Source organism: Pteropus alecto, unplaced genomic scaffold (genome assembly GCF_000325575.1).
Source record: "Pteropus alecto unplaced genomic scaffold, ASM32557v1 scaffold45, whole genome shotgun sequence".
Taxonomy (NCBI): Eukaryota; Metazoa; Chordata; class Mammalia; order Chiroptera; family Pteropodidae; genus Pteropus; species Pteropus alecto.
Window position 1 is genome coordinate 23,914,599 of NW_006442491.1, and position 19,412 is coordinate 23,934,010.

Here is a 19,412-nt window from a genome sequence, read left to right on the forward strand (position 1 = left end):
AGCAGCTCTGGATGGTGGTGGGGGCCATGGGGAGATGCCCTCCTGCTTTGAGTGGGGGGCCGAGGCCCTGGGCCTCTGAGGGTGTGGTTGGAGGCCCCTTCCTGGCCTTTTGTCCTGTTAGACAGGAGATGTGCGTGTGTGTACATGTGTGTCTGATAAACACACGCCGTGATTCTCTAGTGATGGGCTCCCTGAGAGACATCACCCCCATATAGCAGTCACGGCCGTGTGTCCGCCACCGTGCTAAGTGCTTCCCACATGTCGTCTTATTTGATCTTCACAACAGCCTGGTGAGGTGGGTCATGGTTCCATTTTTAGATAAGGAAACTGAGGGTCATAGAGGTTAAGTAACTTGCTCAAAGTCACACAGCCTGGAAGCAGCCTATTTTTCTGACTCTTAACTGAGATGTGTTTCTCAAGATCCATATAATGTCCCTGGCTCTTCCTGGACTGGATCAACGCAGCTTAAGGTTGTGGTGTCGAAGTTTGCAGTGAACACAAGTAAACTTGGAACAGTAAGTGTACACGTCTCCCGAGCTCAGGGAGCTGGGAGGACAGTCGCCATGGCATGATGGGGGCGCTGCAGGGACTGTCAGAGAAGCAGGAACCATCTGATGGTCTGTGGAGCTCTCATCGTGACACATCTCCAAGGCCTGTCATAGTTCCAGAGTCTGCAAGTCCAGAGTCCAGGTGCTGGCAAGGCCAGGCTCCCTCTCAGCCCGCAGGGGAAGAAAACTTCCTTGCCTCCTCCAGCTTCTGGCAACTCCAGATGTTCCTCAGCTCGTGGCTGTGCCTCTCCAGTCTCTGCCTCCACCTTCACGGGCCTGCTCCCTGCGTGTCCCATTGTCTTCTCTCTGCACGTGTCTATCTCGGCCCGAATTTCTCCCCTTTTTAAGGGCCGGTCACTGGATTAGGGGCCATCCTAAGGGGGGCATTTTAACTTGATAACCTGTCAAGACCCTGTTTCCTAATGAAGGTCATATTCTGAGGCTCTGGGGGTCAGGTCTTGCACATATAATCCCGGCGGGACACAGTTCATCCCCTAACCCTCTCTTTGTGAGAACTGAATGTAGTAACACACGTAAAGCTCCGAACACAGTGCTCCCTAAATCGTATCCATAAGAAAAGCTCCTGGGTGCTCGGCACCTGTTATCCCACTGAATCCTCGCAACCATTGAAACGATGAGGAAGCTGGGACTCGGAGAAGTTAAGGCATTTGCATGAAGTCACACAGCCTAAGTGGCAGAACCGAGGATCAACCCCAGGCCTATAGGAGGCTCCACTACATCACACAGGGCATGACAACACAGCAGTGGGGAGTGGGACCTGCTTGGAGGGATAGAAAGGCAGGGAGGAAAAGCTGAGCTTTCTGGGTCTGAGGGGCATGAACCGTTCTTGACAGGGAGCGGGTGGGCTGGCTCTCAGGCTGCCCGGGGAGGTGCTGGCAGGCCGCCAGGGTTCAGGGCCGCCAGGTCTGAGTCACTCTGTTGTGACCCAACCGGCCCGGCCGATACTCCAGGGCTGGGAGCGGGCCAGCTGCGGCTGAGGAATGTTGCCCAGAGAGTGGACACACTTCACTTCATTGTCAGCACACGGCTCTCCAGGAAGCCGAGAGGCGGTGCTTCCTTACAGAAGCTTGAAAGGCCGAGGCTACTCTCTCTTTCTCTCTCCCTTCCAAGGGAAAAAAAAAGTCAAGATTTTCTGTTCAGGTACGAATGTATTGACACACTCAAGCATCTATTTATTTATTCACTCACTCATTTACTTATCCATCCATTCACCTAATGGCTCACTGATTCTATGCCTTCATTCATTCACTCATGCTCACATATTCACTCTTCCACCTATCCATCTATCATTTATCCATTCTTCATTCATTCATTATCCATCTATCCATCCATCCATCCATCCATCCTTTATTAAGTACTTACCACGTTTTCCGCACAAAGCCGCTCATTCCTTCCAAAGTACTTTTCTACCCACTTTTACTGCTATTTCAACTTGCATGTTGAGAGGGAAATCCTGTGTACCAATGGGACCCCCCGATGCTTGGCCTTCTGGTGGTGTGGTTCCCGAGTTCCCCCCTCAGGAGGAAGCTTGGGAAACATGGACAGTCGGTCACCTGCACAGCCTTAGTCTGCATGTGAGAGCCAGTGACGGCCTGCCGAGACTTGGGGCTCCCGAGGGCCGTTTGTCCTGTGGACCCCTTCCCACATTTTGATGCCAGGACTGTGCATAGTCCTGGGCGCTGTGTCTCCAGGAGGACGACTTCCGGTTATTGGGCTCCTGTGGATCTGCGCCCCTCCTCGAGGAACACCGTGGGGCTGCTCTTCTTGGTGCAAAGGCAAATACGCTGCCTGGGAGGGTCACTGACACCCAGAGCCTTAGACTAGGGCGGGCTGGGCCAGGGCAATTCAGGGGAGACCACAACATTCTGTCCCAGCCAGAGAACAGTGTAGAGACTTCTGGCCCAGAACAGATATAGAAATAGGACACAAGCTAGGGAAGCCAGGAGGAACAAACCCTCAAAAAAATCATTCCAGGCTACGTGTGGGTTCCCAGGGAGGCCCTTCCCATTTCCTGCTCCCTTAGCTTCCATCCTCCCTCCCCACACTGACTCTGCCTTTTTCACACTCTCTACACACTCCTGCTGGCTTGCTTTTCTGTTTCCTGGCAAATGTCACCGTCCCCATTTTACAGAGGAGGAAGCCAAGGCTCAGAGAAGGTGGGAGACCTGTTCAAAGGCACAGAGGCTGTGGCCAAGCCAAGGCAAAGACCCCTGGGTAATAGATTATTTTTTCCATCCACATTAGGTATTTTATTAATGTAGTTTTATTTAAAATCAGTTGTCTGTAGGTAATAATAATGGCAATACAAATCGTATTTGATGACAGTTTTTTAAAGGTGCTATTTCTACTTTACCTCAGTGGAGGCAGGTGGGCAGGGCTCAGGGGTGCGTGTGTGTGTGTGTGTGTGTGTGTGTGTGTATGTGTGTGTGTGTGTCTGCTTGTAGGTGGCCCTGGCTGAGCCAGCCCTGCCAGGGAGGAGGTTGGACAACTGTCCCGGTGTGGGGGTGTCTGGGAACTGGGCGTGCCACAGGTGCCACAGAGGCCCAGCAGCCTTCCTCCTTCTCGAATTGCGATTGAGTCAGCTCCACAGCAGCAGCAGCAGCGCAGCGGCTGGCCTGGTCGCTGTGAGGGTTCCAGCCCATGGCAGAGCCTGCCCTTCTCCCTGCCGCCCAGATGAAGAGGCTGGCCCCGGTGTCACTGGCCTCACCATGTCCCCGGATCCCACGGGCCCGCATCGCCAGGCAGCCGGGGCGCTGTGCCTGGCGCTGGACTGACCTGGGCTGCAGGTATGGGAGTCCCAGGAGGGGATGGGAGAGGTTTGGGCCATTGGTGTCTTAGGGCCAAGGCTGAGGAATGAGGGGACCAAGCTGAGGGCCTACTATGTGCCAGGGGTCTATGTCATCTAAGTCTTCATAACACCCCTGTGAGGCAAAGTTCCCTTCCCATCCTACAGAAGAGGAAACAGAAGCTCTGAGAGGTCAAGTAAACCGACTGCCGGGTGGTGGAGGTGTGTTTCAAACCTTGGTCCGTGGGACCCCAAATCCAGACCCTTCCTGGGATACGACACTGCCCTGGCCTCCTGCTGCTGGCCTCCGGCTGCTGGCCTCCTGTAAGGGTCACCGATTTGGTGATTCTTAGAAATGTGAGTGACCCTCATTATATGCTGTTTCCCCTTCTCCTGGATGTAGGGAGTATTAGGGGGACCCTGGGGTTTATTTGGGGTTTGGGATTCAGGACCTTAAGCTATGGAGCCTCAGCTGGGTCAGTGTGGCTGTGTGGTCACTTGGGCTGACAACTGTGTCCCTCCTCCTCCTTGCTCAGCCTGCCTCTGACAGCCAGGCCAGAAGTTTTAAAAAGTCATTTCTCCCCATGTATGATTTCAGCATATTACAATATGATTGTTACAGAAATTTAAACGGTGCAGAAGGATCTATGCCTATTCTCCGAAACTTACTGTTTAAATTTTAGCATATACCTGAGGGGAATTTTTTGACAAGTATAAACCAATACTTACGTGGTTCTACACAAATAGGATCATGCTACCTGTGTGCTTCCAGGCGTCCTTTGATCCCCTAATTAGTGTTATGGACATCAGTGATATAAAGATCTAACTTGTTCATTTTAATGGCCTCCCAGAATCCAGCTTTATGGATGTCCTTTGGTTAATTTGAACCAATCGATGTCCTAGCTAATGGACAATTAGACTGGTTCCAATATTTAACGATTCTAAGCAATACTTCAATGAACGTCTTTGAGGATTTGTGTGGGTAAAAGTCATTTCTGGAAGGGTAATTGCAGGTTTAAAAGAAACAATTGGAATTATGAGAGATCCTGCCCAATCACAGTCCAAAAATGTTCCAGCTCAGAACATACCTACAGCAGGGAACCTCCCTTTGTCCCACTCATTTCCACCCAGGACCTGAGGACCGACCGTGGCCTGTATGTGGAAAGCAGATTTGGGGAGTAGGAAATCCTGATCCTGGAATAACTGAGCCCACAGAGCTCCCTGACGCGGGAACAACTTCTAGGCCCAGGGAAGAGGCAGCGAGCTCGGGGAGATCATTTGATTCACAAAGCATATTCAATGGGCTCCTATGCATGGCAGGCCCAGGCCAAAATTACTCAGGATATGTGATTTTATTGAGAATTGATCTTAATAAGCCAAAGACATGACTGTTTATCTCTAACTATCTATCTATCTATCGATCTATCTATCATCTATCCCCTATTTATCCATCCATCCATCCAGCCATCCACTCACCCACCTATCCATCTACCTACCTACCTACCTACCTACTTATCATGGCTGTTCCCCTGACCTTAATCTCGTGGTTCCTTGTGATCCCTGAGGCCATTAATATTAAGTTTACATAAGAGTACCTGACATATTGAATGTGCTCAATACTTACTGGATGAATTTTGTTGCATTCCCTTTTTTACTTCAAACAAAACAAAACAAACAAAAATAATACTCTTACTTCCAGAAGTTTTTCAAACTCCAGAGTTCTGTAAATCTTTTATTTGAATTTAATCTTTATTATAATTTTGAGTATTGAAAAACTACTCAAAAGACATCACATACCTGAAGTGATCTTAATAAGCCAAATACTTATGTTGTCCATAAAAATTACGTAAATCGCATGATCTGTAAATACTTTAAATTGAACTTATGAAAGAGTTTACAGTAATATCATTGTTCTCTCTTGTTTATTGAGAAGAGATTCCAATGGCAAAAAAAAAAAAAAAAAAAAATGTGAAAACCACTTCCCTGAGACAAGGCTGGTTCGTCTGCTCCGGGCCAGTGCTTTTGTGTATCGGTTCACAAAGTCACTAGGTCAGTTCTCCCTACCCTCCAAGTTCGTTCATCTCACTGGTCACTCACTTGTGACTCATTTATTTATTCAACAAATTCCAGTGGGACTGTAAGCTCCCAGACACCAGGCCAAATCTGTTTTTGCTCACCTGTGTATCTCTAGCAACCAGTGCACTGTAGGTGCTCACGAAATAGTTGTTCAATGAATGAAATGCTGTCTGTACGTGACGTCCCATGTTGGGCATGGGGACATGAGGATGAATACGATCCTCCCAGCCCTTGGGATGTCCACAGGTTGGTCCAGGAGGAAGACTTTGGACTGATCCACTACAATAGGATACACTCAATGTTGATTAGAAAGATCTGAACAGGGGGACTTGAGTCAGTGTTGTCATCAAATAGAATTTCCCCTGAAGTGAATGGGATATGGAGTGTGAGGGTCTATGTGGACTGAATCTTAAAATCTTGCAATGTTGGCCTTGGGCTGAGCCTTAATGGCCCAATCGTGCCAAGATGACTCTGTAGAGATTTCCTCCAACCTCGCTTCTCCATAGAAACATATTTTCTGTTAATTCATGATTGCTATAAAAAAATTATAAAAAATAACAAGTGATATCCACTTCCCCTTTCTACCTCCAGCCCACAAAAATAGTAATTGTGAGCAGTTCAGTATAAATCCTACAAGATTTTATGCTTCATAAATATATATTTACATAAATGTATATGGAAAATCTAATATGATCTAATTCATGCATATAACACTTATCTACCTATAGCGTTTTGTATTTGACCTTTTCCACGTGATAATGTCTTTTCATGGAAATACAGAAATCAGTTGTAGAAGGACAGCCTACATTGTTCTCTTTCAAGGCTACATGATATTCATTTTATGGCTAAACTATTTTCGTTAACTTGCTTCCTATAATAGACTTAGGTTCTCTCTCTCTCTCTCTCTCTCTCTCTCTCTCTCTCTCTCTCTCTTTCCCCCTCCCTCCCTTCTTTCCTTTTTTCTTTCTCCTTTCTTTCTTTTATCATTTATTTATTTATTTTTTGGGTTGCTATTATAAATTATACTGCATTATCTTGGACACATATCTTTGGGCACTTATGATAAATTCCCCAAATAGGAATCATTGAGTCCAAAAGTATCTACATTTAAAACTTGGAAACGTGTAGCCACGCGGCCGTTCCAATTACAGGCTCCCTACGTGGGTGCCGGCTTTTGTTTTCTTCTGTTCTTGACTCTCTTGTCTGGATATTATAGCTCTTTTTAGTCTTTGCAAATTGTATTTTGTTTAAACTCACCTTTCTTTTATTATTAGTGCGGTTGGACATCTTTTCACATGCTGACTACAGAGGCAGGAAGACCCATTTTGAGTCTAGCTCAACAGTCAGAATCCCTTAATCAATAGTGGGTTAAGTGACTTACCTGACAGGTAGTTTGTGGAATAAACCAGTTTTACAAAGTCTGCCTAACTTCATGTTTTGCTCATGTGTAACTCTGAGGTCTCTGCCATTAGGGTTAAAGTCGATCAATTTCTCCAGATACGATGTACCTTTAAACCCCCAGACACGCACTTCTTTATGTGACTCCAAGCACTGAATGGGTCACCCACACACAGTTTTAATAGATCAGTTGTAGAAGGACGGCCCGCATCTCAAAGTCCAGCTTCGCCACTAACCAGCTGTGGGACTCGGGGAAGTTACTTAACCTCTCTGAGCTTCACTTTCCTTTTCTGTAAGATGGTTGCAAATGATAGATCCTGCCTCACGGGCTAGTGGTGCGGATGGAATGAAATGAATGCACATGAAGGGCTTAGCATAGTGTGGATACACAGAGAGTACACAGTACATGCCAGACATAACTCTGGGAGCTGACTTCAACAGCACAGACTTGTTTGCATGTGATAAGTGAATTCCTGACTCCTTGGAGTGGTAGAAAGATCTGCGTCTGAGTCTCAAATCCTCCACTTACCACCTCTCCAAGCCTTTCCTTTATTTGCAAAATAAGTGTCATTCTAATCGTTGCTGTTATTCACAGTCATTTCATCACAGTTCTTCTGGAATCTCCAGAGAACTGCCACCTCGGCTTTGCCTAAAAGCCCTTGCACGCAAATTCTCTCACCAGCAGGGAGGATTTGACTGATTCTTACACACCCGAGAAAGGCAGGTCCCTTCTGCCAGGGCTTCCTATTTCCCCTCTTGCCTCACAGCAGAGCAAGAGAGAAGGCTCTAATTACACGGAGGGCTTAGGCTGCTCCTTGTTTAACTCCGGGATTCTCCACCCCTGCAAATCCCCTCCCATTAGGTATTGCTGACTCCACCCAGTTGGCCAACAGATGCTCAGAGAATGTGCGAATGCCTTTTCCTTGACACTTGCCAACCCTAGGTGTTAGCAATCTTTTTGGTGTCTGCCACTGTGATGGGTGAAAATATTTCATTGTTTTAATTTGCATTTTCCTAATAACTCGTGAGGTTCAACATCTTTTCGTACTGAGCATTTACATTTTATCTTCAGTGGCCGTTGATTCATACTTGCTGTTTACTTTTCTATTGGATTTTTGGTGGGCAGTTTTTTCCATATTGATTTCTAAGAACTCTTTATATAGAGCAGACAGTAACACTATCATTTGTTGGGAATATTTAAAACACCGTTTTATCATTTGTTGCAAATATTTCTTCTCAGCCTGATGCCTGGTTTTATTAATTTATTTATGGTGTTTTTGCTATAAAGAAGTTTTACATTTTGATATAATCAAACCTCAGGTGTTTCCAGTTATGGCCTCCAGAATTTATTTTGCCTAAGGAAACATTCCTCACCACCCCTTACTTCTGGACTTCGTTCTTGTCAAACCCAAATGCAGGCTCAAGTGACATTGCTTTGTACTTCTCAGCTTAGTAACCTGCTTCCCTCGCTGTGAGCTTTGAATGTCTCATCCTCCCCCCTCCCCCGCTGTGATAACTGACTTTTCCTTTAAAACTGAGTTCCAACATCTCCATCTGCAGGAAGCCTTCTCTCCTCAACCCCATCCCACTCTGGTTACTGCTCTCTGCCTAGGGGCTGTTTGCCCCATCTTAGGTGGTTGGTAGGCTGCTCATTGGTTGGAATGGTTTTGCTTTTAAGCATTCGTTAGAGCACTTATGATGAGCCAAATGTTTTTCGTGCATGACTTTCCTTTATCCTCACAACCCTGTGTATACTATTATCATCACCATCACCCCCATTTTGCGGGGGGTGGGGGGAAGACTAGGGGGCTTTCCCATGGTCACACATCAGGAGGACAGGCCCAGACCCAGAAAGTCTGACTTCGGGAACTGGGCCCTCAGCCACCGTGTTACGTGTCTCATATTGCTGCTGTAACAAATTTAGTGTCTTAAACAATACACATTTATAATCTTAGAGTTCTGGAGGCCAGAAGCCCAAAATGGGTCTCCCTGGACTGAAATCAAGATGCCGGCAGGGCTGTGGTCCTCCCTGGAGAATCTAGGGGAGAACCCACCGTCCAGCTCCTAGAGGCCACCTGCCTTCCTTAGACTGTGGTCCCCTTCCATCTTCAAAGTCAGCAGTGGCCGGCTGTGTCCTCATGTTAACATTTTTTCTGGTTTTCACCTTTGGCCTTCCTCTCCCCATTTAAGGACCCTTGTGATTACACTGGGATCACCCAGATAACCCAGGATAATCACCCCATCTCAAGGTCAGTTGATTAGCAACCGTAATCCCATCGGCACCCTTAATCGCCCCTGCTGTGTCACATAACTGTGACACAAAAATTCAGTCCCTCAGTCCTACTAACCACATTCCAAAGCACAGATTCTGGGGATTAGGATCCGGGCATCTTTTTCTTTTTCGGTGGTGGTGGGGTAGGTGTTCTGCCTACAACAGCCACTCTTCCACACGGCTTCTCCACACCTTAGCCACCTGCCTCACCCCCTCAGCAGCTGCATCAAAATCACCTGGAAGGCTTGTCACAACCCAGATCGGATCGCTATGCCCCCCGGAGTTTCTCATTCAGTAGTTCTCAGGCAACAAAGGCGAATTTACAGAGGTCTTTCACATATCCAGGTTTTCTAGCAACTGAATCAAGCATCCACTTTTAAACTTAAGTTGGTTAAAATGAAATGAAATTAAAAATTCAGTCCCTTAGTCCTACTAACCACATTCCAAATTCTTGATAGTTACACATGGCCAGTGGCTATTGTATTGAGCAACACGGTTCTATACATTGCCCATCATATAAAATAATCTGAGTAAATGATTCCAGCTGGGACAAAATAGTTTCTATAACCTTGGATCAGGGCAAATTCCCTAGGAAACCTGCAAAATCTCTCTGGCAAAACACCTCCGGATACACAGCCCATTTGAAGGGGCAGCCACGACTCAGCTTCAGCCAATTGCTGTCACTTAGGGGTGGGGAGTGGGGCAGGATTTTTGTCTCTTTTGAAATGTACTAAACCCAGTGGGATGACCACTCTGCTACTTCACATGGAGATTGGCTGATCCTGATCTTCTGGCTGGGAATATAGGTCACCTCAGAGGTCATGGGCAGGACCTTAATCTCTTCCAGCCATCTCAAAAATGCAGGCTGCCTCTCCCAGAAGTGTCAAGTGAGAATTTTGATGCAATCCATCCGTTCCCGCCCCACTCTTGAAACCTTCTGTGCGATTCTCTGCACCCCAGACACATAATGATGCTCCCAGCAGAGCTCCCCAACACTGGTTGCACAATGCAATCAGCTGGGCAGCTTCAGACAATACTGATGCCCAGGTCCCATTGCCGGTGGTTTTGCTGCAGTTGGTCTGGGGTGTTGCCTGGGCACTGGGAGTTTGAAAAGCAGGGTTGAGGACCACTGGTCCATGGGCCTGGTCTCCTCACCTAGAATGTGCTTCATATATCTCTGGCTCTTGCTCACCTGGATTAGTGCAAGGAGCACCCACAGCTGTCCCTTTCTCTGTCTCCTGGCCCAGCCTCAGACCTCATTTGAGAAGCTAAAGTATATTGATTATATTTCACAATGCTTTTATCCTTGTTGTCTACAACACAAAACAAGTCATGCTTGAAAATTCTACAACCCAGAGATCAGCTCTAGTGGAATTACGATGTGGAAGAGATGTGGTGAGCATCGCTGAAGAACGTGCACGCCGCCCGAATGAGTCTTGTTTCTTAAGGGGAAAGTTGTGGCCTTGCAGGGATTTTAGGAGCTCAGTCAAGATGATACTCAAGGGGATAAACACAGGATTCGACTTTTATTATATATCATTCCTCCCCCGCCCCATCCCCATAGGGACCGCTTCATCGATGGCCGTGTTGCTGGGTACATTTAGTTTGTCCATTCAGTTTGTGAACTGCATGAGGATGTTACATCCAATAGGGCGCCATCTGCATCATAGTCATATCCTGAGTTTTATGAGAGTACCTGTGTGGGCGTGGGAAATCCAGACCTTCTGGCAAGTCCTAAAGCAGCAGAGGAGAAACCCACATTCACACGCATGGCCGTGAACACGTTCGTGGGAGAGTACGGACCTACACAGTCCCTCACACACCCTTGTGCTCGTGGCTATGACCTTTCAACCTCTGAGTTGCTTTTCAGCCTCCGTTTTCAGAGGCCTGATTCTCACCCTCCATTTGACTCAGAACCTGTGATGTCATTTCACCTGGGGGTTGGAGGTAGGGTGGGACACAAAGTGTGCATGCAACATGTGTATCTAGGATTTGGGAACGTGTGTGCATGGGAGAGAGTGGGCCCACTGCTCCTCTGGCTGAGCTGTTTGGGTTATTCACTAATACACTGTCTCTGTCAGCTATCACTGTGTAACAAATGATCTCAAACTCAATGGCAATCACTTATTAAAGCAAAACTCATTATTCATGCCATGCGTGCAGTGGTCAGCTGAGGGTTAGCTGATTTGGCCTATGCTCTGCTGGGTGGCTCCATTTCAAGTTGTGAGTCTGGCTGAACTTGCTCCTCCTGCTCCCTGGGCTCTGGTCTGTGCCATGTGTGTTCCTGCTGGGACCCAGCCTGCAGCCACCCAGGGATAACCTGCCACGGTGATGCGGGGTGCATGAGGGCCAGTCCCAGCACACAGGCACACGTCATGCCTTGGCTTGCCTCATGTCTGCTAACATTTCATTGGCCAAAGCACATCAAGTGCCCGAAGCCCAGTCAGCGGATGGAGGTGGTGAGGCGCAGTAGCCTCTGCCTCTAGCAGGAGGAACAGCAAAGTCACATGGCAAAGGCCTTAAGTGGAGAAAGGAATAATGAGTTGAAAACAATAATTTGATTTATTTCATACTAACAATACAGAGGGACAACACAAGCCACACACTTAGGACTTTGTGTTGGGAAGACATTTTCAAACACTGTAAAAGATAGAACTAGGACCAAAAATAACTCTTGAGTTCCTACCAAAAGCCTCTTTCTGCAGCCCAGGGGCCAAACCTTGGAAAAGCTAAGGCGTCCTGTTTTTCCCTTCCTGCACCTTTGCCTGTGCCCTGCTCGAAGCCAGGGATGGTTGTAACTGGGTGTGACCAGGTTCCTTTAAGCATTCAGCATTCAACTGTCCTCGTCCCAAGCTGAACCAGAGGCTGGTGTCAGCAATTCATCACATAACCTCTAAAACAGCGCAATCCCTAAAGCATTGGCTGGCAGTGTTGATTGCCTGGATATTTGGGGAGGAGACAAAAGACGGCGTCACGTCGCACACCATTCACCATCCCTCCCGTGGCGGTCACCTCTGGCAATCAACTTGTCCCCCTCTGTCCCTCCTTCCTCGTCATCCCCAGCTCCTTACCTGCCCTTTAGCCAAGTAAAGCTTGGCATTTCCACAACAGCGTAGCTCCTCCAGCATGTCCCATTGGGGAATTACCTCGATCTGTCACAGTAGATCATTATCCACTAGTAATTCTGAGAAGGGAGGATCTTCAAGAATCAGGGAAGCCTGTGGCTCATGATAGGGAGAGGAAGCTTAGCTGATAAGAGGCAGACCCGGGGCCAAGTCCAGGCTGGTGGTTTTCTCTCCTGAACCATGTGCTGTCTCTGGTCAACGGGGGAGAAAATTCGCACAAGGATCTTACCTCATAGTAGTCGAGAATGTGGGCTGTGGGGCCAGATGTCCTGGGTTCAAAGTCCAGTCTTGCCATTTACTAGCCAGGTAACCTTGGACAAGTTTTTTAATTTCTGTGTGCCTCTGTTTTCTCATCTGTAAACAAGATGATAGTAATGGAAACTCATGAGGATTATATGAGTTAATCCACGTAAAGCAGTGTACTCAACAGGGGTGATTTTGCCCCTCAGGGGGCATTTGGCAATGGAGACGGGGATGCTTTTACTGTCCAGTAGGTGGAGGTCAGGGATGCCGGTAGACGTCCTACAATGCACAAGACAGCCCCCCGGCCCCCAGGACAAAGAATGACCTGACCTGAAATGTCACTGGTGCTCAGGTTCAGGACCCTGGTGCTGTGTTCGGAGAAGGGCTTTGCACATGGTCAGTGTTAATGGGTGCTGGTTGTCATACTCCAGGGCCTGCATTGGGGTCCCTTTGTCACTATGGCCACATGGCCTGTGCTTGTGACTACAGCCTTCTTAACTCATTGTGGCCTCAAACATTCACAATGAGGAGAGTAATAATAATTATTATTCCAGCAGTTCCTATTTCTTGTGCATCTAACATAGGCCAGATATTTTGCCAAACACCTTATTTACATTGCTCATGATACTCACAGTGAGAGTAGCTCTGATTAGCCCCCAGTTTGCATAGGAAATGGAGGCTCAGGGAGGTGAAACCTCTCAGTCAAGATGCTCAGGCACGAATGGAACTCAGCCTGTGTCGAACTCAGGAATGCTCTGCAAATAGTCGCTGCCTTTTTCTGTGATCAGTCAGGGAGGCTACAGCAAGGACAGGCATTCAGAGAGGAATCAAGAGCCACTCTGGGGGGAAACCTTGGCCAGGCCGAGCTGGAGAGGAGGCCCGGCCACGCCTCCACAGCCTGTCCTGAAGTGTCACATTCTTGGTCCCTCGTCACATTCTTGGTCCCTCGGTCACTCTGGCTTTTGGCCTCGTTAAGCAGACTCTCAGCCTGGCGTGAGTTTCTTCGGCTCTGCCCTCCGGCTGCTGCTGTCGCTCATCATCTGGTTCCTGGGGCCTGCTGGGACCCCATGGCAAGGGTCTTGCTCAAGATCATCTTGCAGAGCACTCATCCCTACATCTGTTTTCCCATTTTAAGGTGATGGAAACCGAGGCCCAGAGAGAGAAAAGGACACGTCCACAGTCACATGAAGAGTGAATAGGAGGCTTAGAGAGCCTGGATGTCTAGGGCACTGCCTCCTACAGGTCACCTGGAGGGAGAACTAGCTCGTGCGTGTGCGTGCGTGCGTGCGTGCGTGTGTGCGTGCATGTGTGTAGAGAAGGGCTTTGCGGTCGGGGAAGCTCTGAGCAGCTGTGAGGGCCACTGCAGCCATCTGGCCCAGTGGTGTGCGTCATCCACATGCTGGGCTCGTAAGCCTGTGGCCACTTGCTGTAAGACAGGAGCTGGGGCTGTTCACTGGCCAGGCAGTCTCAGGCACGTCACTTGTCCCGTCTGAATCTCAAGTGCGAAGCACCCAGAAGCAACATGTATTTTTCGAGGTAACATTTACTGAGGACTTCCTGTTCCAGCACCTCGTGTGTATACTAGCTTTCTAGTAACTAGCTGTAGTAGGGGCTCAACGAACATTTGCTGACTGAATAAAGTAGCTCCTAACCACACTGCCTCAGGTCGTCCCCACGTGAAGATGAGGAAACCAAGGCTGGTCTGGCTCACGGGCTCCCCAACGTTACCTCACTCTTCATAAACGACAGACCTTGGATTCAAAGTCTGACCCGTCTGACACTGGAGCCCAAGTTCTAAACTTATTCATCTGGTTATCTAGTGCTTAGTGGGCATGTAGTAAGTGCTTAGTAAATGCCTAAAAAGAAAATTACGACCGGGGACAATTAATCATGCTGTACACTTAGGATCGGTGCACTGTTTTGCATATACTATACATCAAAATGTTAAAAACAAAACGAAACAAAAAAATGGGCTGTGCGTGTGACGCTCAGAACAAATGTGCGGCTGTGCGGAGCGCCCGCTGTCTGGCTAAATGGGGGACTCGTTGCTACACCACAAAACGTGATCTTGGAACAATAACAGCTTTAGAATGGCTGGGGTTTTATTTCGTTTCTGTTCTTTCTTGTGCCCCTGTCTCAAAAAGTTCACCTAAAGCAACGATTGTTCCCCTTTCACTGCTTAGCTGTGTCCAAGTGGTGACACAGTTAATAACTTTTGTTTGGGTTCGCTCACTGCGTGGTTTTCAAATTGTCACGAAAACACACAGATGCCGGTAATTTCCAAGCGAATTACAAAGCCACTAAGGAAACCGAGCTGTGCACCAGCATGGGGTAACGACAGATTTGCAGGAGGCACACTGACTAGCAGTTTTCTCTAAAAGCATAAATAGAGCGGAACAGCCAATTTTATAATTAAATGGGAATCGTCTCCAGTTGAGTTTCTGCTCAGTGAGATGTGCCTGGCCAAGCTGTTGCCGGGGAGAGGCTGCATGCCCTGCTTGACCGCATTTGAGTATGTTTCAGCGATGGAGGCATTTTTAACTTGGAGTCGAGCTCAGTGTGTGGGCAGGACACTTGGGAAAAACACACAAGCCGGGGTCTATCGGTAAGGTACTGGCAGGGCAGGCCACGTGCAAAATGATTCAAGAATTTCAAGATGGTGCTGGCAGAGCACTAAACCATGCACGAGGCGAGTCCACTTCTAGCAATTTCTCTTCTACTATTACCTCTGCACAGAGGAACAAGATTCTAAATATGAGGATGCTTATATTTAGCAGGGTTATATGTGATATTGACAAGTGGAAACACCCAAGCATCTATCAAGAGGGAGTGGATTAAAAAGCAATATACCCAGAGGAGGATATTTCAAGTAAAATGCGCTGTGTGGGGGACCCTCTTGTGATTCGACTGCTCAGTGATGTCATCTAGGACCCAGTTTAAAATTCTTTTTAATGCTGTGTGTGGTATCCACTCTGTTCTGAGCCTGGATCCCCATTGCGTGACGGCCAACTCCTTGAAGACGTCTCATTTTCACCCCATCTAGAGCAAATTGTCTGTACCCTAGAATTCCCAACAAGAGTCCTGAGCATTTCCTTCCTTGAAACAATTCTGTGGCTGGAGGGATGCACACAATGGTTCTTGTGTTTTGTTTTTAAATACTATCTTTATTGACATATCATTCGCATACCACATAATTCAATCATTTAAAGTATACAGTCCAACAGTATACTTGGCATATTCACAGAGTTGTACAAACATCATTACCGTCAATCTTAGAACACCCCAAAAGAAACGCCAGACCCAGCAGCAGGCATGCACACAAAGGTTCTTAATCCAAACTGACCTGAACCCATTTCTGTGACTAGGCTGGGGTACGGTCATGGCTGCTACGCAATGGGGAGTGAGTGGAAAGGATGTTGGGAAGGCAGCCGCGATGTCCACCGGCCCCGTGCTCCGCTCACTTGTGACGTTGTGATGTCCCTTTACCCTTCCCTTGTCCCTCAGTGCTGACGGCCTCCTGCAATGTGCCTGGCATTGAGACTTGCTTTTCCTTACCTCACCAGGCTCTCATTTTAAGATCGTCTCCGAGCAACAAGCGTGGACCAGATCACATGTAAAAGGGATGTGGTGGCCAGGGTTGGGGAAGCCCAGCCTTTGTAGAAAGGGCAAATTTTGCAAAGACATGGAGGACTGAGAGAGACTGGAGAACTTGCACACTCGTAACTGGAAAGCCAGGTTCATATGGGGAGATGGCAAACGATAAAACCAATGTTTCTGTCAGTCTCACACTGCTAGCAGTTCCTGCTTATATTTTTTGCTATGCTATTAAGTGCACGAAGTCACCTAATTGTCATAGGTTCTTTGTGGATTTACTCTTTTTTTTTCCTCCTTAGAATGCTTCTTAATCTGAAAGTCTTATGGATAACTTTATTCTTTTTGTAAGCATTTATCTAATATTTGGTCTTTTCTTTCTTTTTTTTTTCCTCTTTTGCATTGTTTGTGTTTTTCCCCAGCTTTGTTGAGATATAATTGATATATAACATTGTTTATGTTTAAGGGACACGTGTAATGATTTGATACACTTACATATTGTGAGATAATTACCATAAAAAAGTAGTTGACACATTGGTCACCTCTCATAGTTATCGTTATTTTGTGTGAGTGGTGAGAATATTTAAGATCGTCTCTCTTAGCAACTTTCAAGTATAAAATACAGTATTTTAACTATAGTCACCATGCTGTACATTAGATCCCCAGAACTTATTCGTCATGTAACTGAAAGTCAATATCCTTTGGCCAACATCTCCCCATTTCCCCCACCTCCCAACCCTTGGCAACTACCCATCTACTCCGTTTCTATGAATTTGGCTTTTGTAGATTCCATCACACAGCATTTGTTTTTCTCTGTCTCACTTATTTCACTTACTATAATGCCCTCAAGTTCCATCCATGTTGTCACAAACAATAGAATTTCCCTGATTTTATGATTTAAAAATATTCTGTTGTATATCTACATATCATGCTTTTTTAATCCATTCATCCACGATGGACATTTCGGTTGTTTCTATGTCTTGGCTACTGTGACTAATGCTTCAGTGAACACAGGGCTGCAGATATCTCTTCAAAACAGTGATTTCAATTCCTTCGGATACATACCCAGAAGTGGGTTGCTGGATCACGTGGTTAATCTATTTTTAATTTTTTGAGGAACCTTAATACTGTTTTCCATAATGGCTGTACCAGTTTACAATCTCACCAACGATGCACAAGAGTTTTCTTTTCTCCACATCCTCACCAGCACTTGTTTTCTATTGTCTTTTTGATAAAAGTCATTCTAAGAGATGTGAGGTGATATCTCATTGCAGTTTTAATTTGCATTTCCCTGATGACTGGGGTATGTGTGCTTTTTTTTTTTTTTTTTTAAAGCAGCAATGGATGACTTTTTAAAAAAGCCAAGTTGGATACAGAAGATGTAGTACATATATACAATGAAATACTACTCAGCCATAAGAAAAATGAAATAGTGCCATTTGCGACAACATGGCTGGACCTTGAGACTATCTAATGCCAAGTGAAATAAGTCAGATGGAAAAAGCAAGAACCATATTTCACTCTTATGTGAGATATTAAACTGAAAGCAACTAACGAACAAACAAGACAAGCGAACAAACAAAAACTCACTAGACACAGACAACAGTATGGTGGTTACCAGAGGGAAAGGGGGAAGTAGCTAAGGGTAAGAGGGTCAAATATACGGTGACGGACGGAGACCTGACTTTGGGTGGTGAAGACACAATGCAATATACAGATAATGTATTATAGAATTGTACGCTTGAAACCTATGTAATTTTATTAATCAATCTCACCCAATAAATTTTACAAAAATTTTTTAAAAAGACAAATGGAGTCTTTTTCTTTTAACCAAACAGTTCAGACCATCTATGTTTATTGTTTCCTTTGGAATAAGGAATTTGTTCTATAATCTTGCCTGGGATCATTACCAAACCCAAAATATCTGTAGAATTTGCGGAATATACTTTTTTCCTGTTGGATGAAATCGGGCATATATTTTCCCTCTCTAGTGACAAGGTGGTCTATGATCTGTTTTGCTGACATGTCTTAGGGTCTATGTGGACTCCGGCTCCCAATCCACCATGTCTCAAGGGCAGCAGCATAGAAATCGCATCCCCAAACTCATTTGAAGCACCAGAATGTCATTTATTTGGGCCAGGAGACTGGCACGGTCTTATTCTGGGATTATTTGCACAAAGTGGAACCAAATAGTTAGTGAAGAAGAGGAGCGGCAGGGATCTGGGGCTCTGAGGGTAAACCACAACGCCGTCAGCTGAACAAGGAGAGGCTGGAACTGCGACCTGGAAAATCCAGCTGAGGTCGGTCCCTCACCATCTCTCCATGGCTGCAGAGGGTCCTCTTTTTGCTTTTTTAAAAGGAGACTGGCTGCTCTCGCCCCACCATTTTCACATGGCTTCCCAGTTCACGTACCTGACACTAACTCCCTGAATCTCTTGAGAGAATCTGATTGGCTCGTTTGGTGGATAGAACCTCTGTGATCTGGGGCTTCATTCAGTCTGTTCAGATTTGACTGGAGGAGAGGAGGGGCTGAGGTGGTCATGTGTTGTAAATAGGGAAGCCAGGGCCATGGAAGCCAGATTCACAAATAAGGGGGTGTGGGTGGGGAGGAGCCAATTGACATTTCAGGTAAAAATTTAGTGAGATGAGTCAGGATCTGCACTGTAATTTCCTCATGCGCCCTGGTGTTTAATTCCCTCTTATCAACGTTGGCTCTTCCATACGTGTGTCAAAGATTGTTCACCTTGCCCAAGAAGGAAGAAAGAAGCAGAGGCGTGTGGTGCTTTCTCCATCCTCTGCAGCATCATTTGTTTCTGAGTGATTCTGAGGGGGGGTGATGGGAAAACTAGTAAATTTGCTGAGACTAGCTGCGTGTCTGTCACCCTGAGAAGTATACTCGATAAGCTCGCCCAATTCCAGAAGCTCCAGGCAGATTTCTGGTGAACCACAAAGCCTCGAGACAAACTCCATCAGGAGCAGAGCTTTGCCTGACTTCTCCCCTCCCTCCCTGCTTGCTGCAGTTCTGCCCCCTCCTCAGGTCCAATGAATCAGCTTCCCCAGAAGAACCTCCTGCGAGCACGCCCCGCCCAATGCTCCCACTCCCGGCTGTCCTCGGCGGAGAGCTTGTCCATGGATGGCTTTTGGATGGAGGTGGAGCAGATCCAACAGAGGAATGAGCCGAAAGAAGAGGATGGCAGCGGGGGTGAAGGTCGACCCCCAGAGGGTGAGGAGCCCTGGAGGGGGCTGCTGGGTGGAAGGGGCAGACATGGGAGAGGTCCAGACACCAACTGGAACATGAGAGAGCTTTCTCTCTTGCTTGGACTGGTGCAGTATCCTTTCCGCTGGTCTTTCTG

General features: G+C 46.9%; 1 protein-coding gene across 1 annotated transcript in view; it reads left to right on the plus strand.

The window, feature by feature from the left end:
• Positions 1-3,209: 3,209 nt before the first annotated feature.
• ARHGAP40 (Rho GTPase activating protein 40) overlaps positions 3,210-19,412 on the plus strand; it is a 34,482-nt gene continuing 18,279 nt past the window's right edge. Inside the window, exons 1-2 of the mRNA XM_025039983.1 lie at positions 3,210-3,355; positions 19,080-19,282. Of these exons, the coding sequence (XP_024895751.1) occupies positions 3,210-3,355; positions 19,080-19,282 (349 nt within the window). The remainder of the gene's footprint in view (positions 3,356-19,079; positions 19,283-19,412) is intronic.